A 6,378-nucleotide genomic window follows, 5' to 3' on the forward strand; every position below is an offset into this window, starting at 1 on the left:
CCTCTCCTCTCCTCTCCTCCTCCTCCTCCCTTCTCCCTCTCCCTCTCCTCTCCTCTCCTCTCCTCTCCTCCATCCTCCCACATCCCTGCCGACTCACCTCAACAGCGTCCATTCTTGCAGGTCAAGACTTAACACCACCCCACCCCCTCTGAAACCTCACTACCCACACTTTGCATTTTCACCACCCCTTTCTACCTACCCCTTCTATCTTACCCCACCCCTAACTTTCCCCCAGTTCCCTTCAAACATTCCCCGGCCCATGGCGAGAAGCCGCCTAGGGGAGCCAGTGGGGAGGCAAGGAGAGCAGGAGGGAAAGAGAGATTCAGGAAGGGACCAAGTTACAGATAGAAAGAGACGAGGGAGTTACAGATAGAAGAGACAAGAGTTGCTGCAAGGAGCTGGAGACGAAGAGGAGGAGGATACGAGTGGTACAAGGGACGTACTGAAAGTGAAACTCTGTCTGACATAGTTGCTGCAGACGTGGAATGTTCAGCTTGTTCCTCCAGATCTATTCAAAGAGATCAAAAAGAGCTGCTTCATCCTGTCTGGCTGAGGAGCAAGATGATTCCAGCAGCATACGGAGCAGCGAGGAGTCCATTGATGGGTATTGGGTGAACAACGACGGATTCGACCTGCTGGGAAGCAGCTCATGGTTTCCTGGCATCCTCAACCCGAGCTTGGACAGCAAGCCAGAAAGTGGCTGATTACGAATGTTGGCAAGAACAGCTGTAGCCGTGCCCGGATTTTGTCTCTTGCTCCATCCCAGGGGTGAGAAGGGCATTTTGTAAGGTTTACAAGCTGCGTGAGGTACAAGAGGAAGACATTCTTGCTCACTTGTCAAAGTGACATGTCATTCAAGTTGTAGCTACTCATGTATTTTCATGATTGTTCTTTGTTAGTTTGTTACCCCGTGGCTGTCCATCACATCCCTCCGCGTAGTGCAAGCACCTGAAGAAAGGTTAATAACATAATGTGTAAGGCGATTAATAATCAAAGTAAAACTAAGATTAAAGGTATCATAAAATGCAAACGAATGCAGGCAGGCTGGAAGGCAATCAGGTAGGACGCCAGTAAACATGAGGAAGTGGAAAAGCGAACGATAACTGAGCATGACTTACCAAGTGAAGAGTTGATCCTCCTTCTAAGTTGTAATCAGAAGCTGTTTTATCATCATGCATTTGCTTTCCTCCAAAAATAAGACGCTGCACAACAATCGATGAGCTACAGGGAGAACGAGGATCGGGTGAAAGCAAGTACCTGCTGTGGGGGGGGGATTCCCTCCTTCTCCTCTACTCTTTCCTTGATTCGCTTGACCGTATCGGTTGGCTCGATGTCAAATTCAATCTCCTTTCCTGTTATCACCATCAGAATTCACTCATTTTTTGAGAGCACAGAGAGGGTCCTCGTTAAATTTGGTTTAGGATGTCAAGTTATGAATGAGAGAGAAAACTTGACATTAACAGCAACGTATGAAGAAGGAATGAGATCGCAAGAGAGATCAAGCATCAATGAGTCGATGCATGTTGTCTTTGTACGGCATGCGAATATGGATAAGTGCGGACTGCAACATCGTGATCGCCCATATGTTGCCTCACGACAACATGCAAACGAACATGCACATGCACATGCACATGCACATGAAAACGAAGATCAAAGTGCAGACGCACACACACGCATGTATCACCTATCACAGAATGCACGAACAGCAGCAGAAGTCATGTTTAAACCGGCAGCACAGATGCATCCGGTGTTCATCGGAAAGGTGAACACGGATGGCATTAGTGGAGGCAGTTCATGGAGGAATCAACAGACGGAATGTCAACGATAAGGTCTCTGAAGGCGATATCGAGCTTCATGGCGACATTCGTTGTGATGTTTCGTTTCAAGAGCGGACTACAATCATCATATTCACAATACTTTCAAAAGCAGCTCCGTGGGGTCAACTTGTTGAATACTCGTAATGGCAGTGGGTAACATTCTAACAGGAGAGGAGATGTGGGCTCGATGTAGTATGGAAAGAGCCATACACTCAAGTTGATCAGAGTGCAGCGTCAAAATGGATGATGAAAAGGTGATTTGTAGAAAGAAAAGGAAACAGACGGTGTGTTGGAGTGCAGGTGCTAGAATCGAGGACAGCAATGATTGTACATATACGAGAAGGGGTAGAGGAGGGAGGCGAAGGCAGAGAAGAAGATCGAGGAGGAGCTTGCCTGTCAACGTTTTGACTTTGATCTGCATGGCGGCGGTGCGCGGGAACAGAACGCTTTGGAAGGAGATGCCTTTTTGGTAGGGGTGGGGCACATATTTTCAGGGGTGGGTCATCAAAAAGATGTGTAGGGGTGCAAGAGCACCGGTTATGTTTACAGCAATCTTTCCTAGGAATCACCGGTATCAACAAACACAAGAGGGTAGGTGTCGTGATTGTACCGGTATTTGTGAACTTGCTTTGAAAAGTACGGGTAGGGGTGGGATGACGCGGTATCGAGAAACTTTGATTTCAAACTTTCGCATGGAACTTTGGCCTGACCATTCGGCCCTCAACTTCAAAACTCCGAGAAGTTTCTGGAATAAAACTGTTTTAGGGGGAGCAAACTTTGAAAGTTTCCAAGAGCTCAAAAGTTTGTTCAAAGTTTCAACAACAGGCTCAAAGCGCCTTACTTTTATGAGGTGACGGGGCCTAGGGGGTGGGGTACTTGATGCATCAATGTGTACCTTGTTGTTCCACTAGTAAATTCTGCATATAGGGGTGGGTACAGATTCGATGACGGGGTGGTAGTTCGGGTGGTGGGGGGCGGTAAAACTGAAGGGTGTAAGTCTACTACCCCACCCCGTTCAATGCATACCCACCCTCATCGGTTGTCAGCATTTGCTCACCACCTACCTTTCCTACTATACCTACAGTACCAATCATCTCTACATTAGTACCCACCCATACCCCTTGATGACGCTTACTCACCCCTACCCACCTTTTGTAGACGATTCCGTCAACCCCACCCCCGAAATTTGGCCCCCCACCATATAAACCTATTCTTTCAGTACCCCACCCCCTCGAATTTCACATCATAGGCTTTCCCCACCCCCGTAATAACCCTCTATTGTCCCTGCTCTTGTTTGCCCTGACATCCTCGGCCGCAATGCAGGGGGGCAGGAAAGAAATGAGGGAAGGCGAAGAGCATGTGAGAGAGGCAGGAAAAGAATGTATTGAAACTGAAAGCAGAGATAATTTCCTGCTTTACCTAGTCTAAGCTGTAGCGATCAGTCGATCAAACTTAGATGTATGAAGATCACTTTAGAAATAGCTTGAAGCTTCATTTCCAATCTAGCATATGCTCTTAATTCAAAGGTTTCTCAGTTCGCAGAGCTATGCGCCGATATGATGGTTGGCACCTTCATACGTTCCAGATCCAGGAATTTCTCCTCACACTTTGCTGGCAGAAGCATGTTCAGAGCTGCATCATTGTTCCTCGTCACCCTCTCCTATGCGGTTGCATTCACTCCAAGCTCTTTCATTCCTGCTGCTGGAAGGAAGCCCTTGGTAAGCTCAGGCTGTGTCATCTTTGCTTCTGATGCGTGCGATGCAGGCCATCTCCTCTAGGCAAACAACCCGTTCCAGCGTCGTTGGAGGATTGAAGATGGAGGACTCCTCCTTCCTTCGCAGTTCGCCTAAGCCAGTATGCTCTCGCTTCCTCTTGCTGTAGAGATGAACCAACAACCCCTTGCAGAAGTCGCTCAAGGACAAGGGTCTCTCCGACGAGGAGCGCGCTGCTGCTCAGCAGATGGACTCTGAGGCTGCTTGGGAGGCTGCTCAGGTTTCACACGTCCACTTGCTTGCCTCCCCCGAGCTCACTCGCACCATGCAGCGCAAGGCAGCTGAGACTGGGGGCATCGCTGTTGACTTCAACCCGTACGATCCTGAAACCGGGTACGAGCTCCTCCTCGTCACGTCCCATGCTGACGCCTCTTAGCTACTGGCTGGGCGAGTGGATCTGCGCTGACTGCGGCTACATCTACGGGTCTCGTGGAGAGACTCAGCCCTTCGAGACCCTTGGAAGGTGAAAGTCGCTCGGCTTTGTGCGATGGTGCTCACGTCCTGTCAAGATGGTACAAATGCCCGCAGTGCGCCGGCCCTCGCCGTAGGTTTGCGAAGAAACTTGGAAACAAGGTGAGGAAGATATGAGCAGAGACAACAAGGGTTGAGCTGGATCTCAGGTGGGAGGAGCTTCTGGTGACAACGCTATCCTCATCTCTACTCTCATTGGCCTTGCCGCCATCATCGGCGCGTTCATCTTCGGATTGCAGATCTCGGCGTTCTAAACCCTTTTTCACATTTGTGATCATGAAGACAAGGCGATGAAAGTTTATCCCTTCTTGTCTTCCGGGGTCAGACAAGCTTGGTTAGAACCCCAGCTGTCAGGTAGTGTAAGAGCAAGGGCTAGAGGCAGTGGAGGGCAGGGGGCAGGGGACAGGGGCAAGGGCAGGGGGCAGGGGGCAGGGGGCAGGAGAAGGAAGGTTACTTTGTCTGGATGAGGAGGGTGATGATTCCAGCAACGTATCCCATGGCAGCACCCGGTGCGATCTTCTTGAGGTACCAGAGGAAGGAGATGTTCTCCATGCCCATGAAAGCGATGCCGGCTGCGCTCCCTATGACAAGCATGGAGCCTCCAGTGCCTGCCAGCTGGATGTCAGCTGAGCAGAAGAGCGATAGAGCTGGGAGTGCCTGCACAGAATGCTATGAGGTCCCAGAACTGACTGTCGGTCGGGATGATGGAGAGATCGTACATGCCCATGGCTGCAGCGACGAGAGGTACGTTGTCGATGACCGCAGAGACAACCCCGATGATCATGGCGACTGCCTTGCCGTATGAGCACGAGGAGCGGAGGGGAATGAGGAAGAGGCAGACAGGAGCAGTGCAGGGGAGCAGACGAGCAGGCGAGCAGAAAGAGGTAGTGGTGTTGAGGAGATGGCATACCGATGTTGTTGTCTGGAACGACTTGGCCAAGAAGCTGAGCGACCTTGACGAGAACTCCTGCGCTCTCAAGCGCCGAGACAGCCTGGCGAGTGATGAGGATGAAGGACCCAAGGAAAGAGAAACAAGAGACAAGGAGAGAGGAAGGAGGGTGGAGAGGACTTGAAGGAGGCGGAGTGCAGGTAGCAGTAGGTGAAGGCGGTGGACGCTGGAGGAGACAAGGAGAAGGAAGAGAGAGGGAGCGGGAGGATGACAAGGGAGAAGGGAGAGAAGCAGGGGGAGGATTGGAGGAGCGAGGAAAGGGAGGAGGGAGATAATGGAGAGGGCGAAGAGAGGGAGGAGAAGGCGAGGAGAGACGACCATGAGAATGCCGAGGAAGAAGATCGCGCCAGACATGTCGATTCGTCGCAGAGCCTCGGGGACTTTGAGCTCCGGCCTGTGAGAAGAATAAAAAAGAAAGAAAGGAAAAGAAAGAAACGAAAGCGAAGGAGATCAGCCGAGAAACAAGTTGGGACGGTAAATCAAGTGGCAAGACAGAGAAAGAAAGGCTGAAATCGACCTGTCGTTTCCATGTAGTCTGTCGGTGATGGCCCACACAGCAGATGTGGCGAGGAGCATTCCTGACAGTGACATCAGTTGGTGCAACATGAGCGAGCTAGGAGGTGGAGGATGAGAAAGAAGCCAGGAAGATCAACAAAGAAGAGCGAGAGCGACGGAGAAGGGTCAGGCCGGGGGAATGGAGGGGCGATATGGAAGAGGGAGAGGGAGAGGGAGAGAAAGGGGGGGCGGGGGGGGGAAGGGAAAGAGAGGGAGTAGGGGGGAAAGAGGAGGGAGAGGGAGAGGGAGAGGGAGAGGGAGAGGGAGAGGGAGAGGGAGAGGAAGAGGGAGAGGGAGAGGGAGAGGGAGGGAGGAGGGCAACAACTGACCAGCGAATGGAGGAAGGTGGGAGAGGGTCTTGAACACAGGAACGAAGAGCAGACCTCCGACCCCAACTGCCTTTTCTCAGCTGAACCATGCAGAGGAGCTGAGAACTGACCTGAAAAGATGAGGGGCCCTCCTCTTGGTACATCGCTCGATGATGGCGCAGGTGCCTCCATCGTCTGCTGTGTGTGAGGAGGAGGAGGAGGAGGAGGAGGAGGAGGAGGAGGAGGAGGAGGAGGAGGAGGAGGAGGAGGAGGAAGCAAGGCAAGAGAGAATGGAGAAGTGGAGGATGGAAGTGAAAACAAAGGGGAAAAATTTCTGAAAAGGGGGCAATATGGGAGGAGAAGGGAGGGTGTGAATGGGCGATTGAGTGAGTGAGGAAAGGAAGCAGGGAGGGAGGGAGGGAGGGAGGGAGGGAGGGAGGGAGGGAGGGAGGGAGGGGGAGTCCTCACCTTGCTGCCTGCCGGGAGGAGATGCCTACTGAGAGCCC

General features: G+C 51.8%; 4 protein-coding genes across 4 annotated transcripts in view; 1 reads left to right on the forward strand and 3 right to left on the reverse strand.

Moving 5' to 3' along the window:
- Window positions 1-113, reverse strand: part of GUITHDRAFT_165355 (hypothetical protein) — a gene marked incomplete at its 5' end in the record, with an annotated part of 2,607 nt that extends 2,494 nt beyond the window's left edge. The window contains one exon of the mRNA XM_005824898.1: window positions 98-113. Within this exon, the coding sequence (XP_005824955.1) occupies window positions 98-113 (16 nt within the window). The remainder of the gene's footprint in view (window positions 1-97) is intronic.
- An 808-nt stretch (window positions 114-921) lies between these two features.
- On the reverse strand, window positions 922-2,238 carry GUITHDRAFT_158548 (hypothetical protein; the record flags this gene model as incomplete). Its single annotated transcript, XM_005824899.1, has 4 exons — window positions 922-948; window positions 1,119-1,202; window positions 1,258-1,352; window positions 2,211-2,238. The coding sequence occupies 4 exons, from the start codon at window positions 2,236-2,238 to the stop codon at window positions 922-924; spliced, it is 234 nt and encodes a 77-aa protein (XP_005824956.1).
- A 1,195-nt stretch (window positions 2,239-3,433) lies between these two features.
- GUITHDRAFT_154838 (hypothetical protein) lies at window positions 3,434-4,359 on the forward strand. Its single transcript, XM_005824900.1, has 7 exons — window positions 3,434-3,535; window positions 3,582-3,671; window positions 3,723-3,809; window positions 3,861-3,922; window positions 3,966-4,052; window positions 4,099-4,162; window positions 4,210-4,359. Exons 3-7 carry the CDS (start codon window positions 3,777-3,779, stop codon window positions 4,312-4,314), a joined length of 351 nt encoding a protein of 116 aa, XP_005824957.1. The 5' UTR covers window positions 3,434-3,535; window positions 3,582-3,671; window positions 3,723-3,776; the 3' UTR covers window positions 4,315-4,359.
- Window positions 4,360-4,510: 151 nt separating this feature from the next.
- GUITHDRAFT_77631 (hypothetical protein) overlaps window positions 4,511-6,378 on the reverse strand; it is a gene marked incomplete at both ends in the record, with an annotated part of 4,577 nt that continues 2,709 nt past the window's right edge. Inside the window, 6 exons of the mRNA XM_005824901.1 lie at window positions 4,511-4,686; window positions 4,724-4,849; window positions 4,971-5,052; window positions 5,328-5,403; window positions 5,527-5,587; window positions 5,894-5,968. Coding sequence (XP_005824958.1) covers window positions 4,511-4,686; window positions 4,724-4,849; window positions 4,971-5,052; window positions 5,328-5,403; window positions 5,527-5,587; window positions 5,894-5,968 — 596 coding nt within the window. The remainder of the gene's footprint in view (window positions 4,687-4,723; window positions 4,850-4,970; window positions 5,053-5,327; window positions 5,404-5,526; window positions 5,588-5,893; window positions 5,969-6,378) is intronic.

This window comes from Guillardia theta, assembly GCF_000315625.1.
Source record: "Guillardia theta CCMP2712 unplaced genomic scaffold GUITHscaffold_89, whole genome shotgun sequence".
NCBI classification, from domain to species: Eukaryota; class Cryptophyceae; order Pyrenomonadales; family Geminigeraceae; genus Guillardia; species Guillardia theta.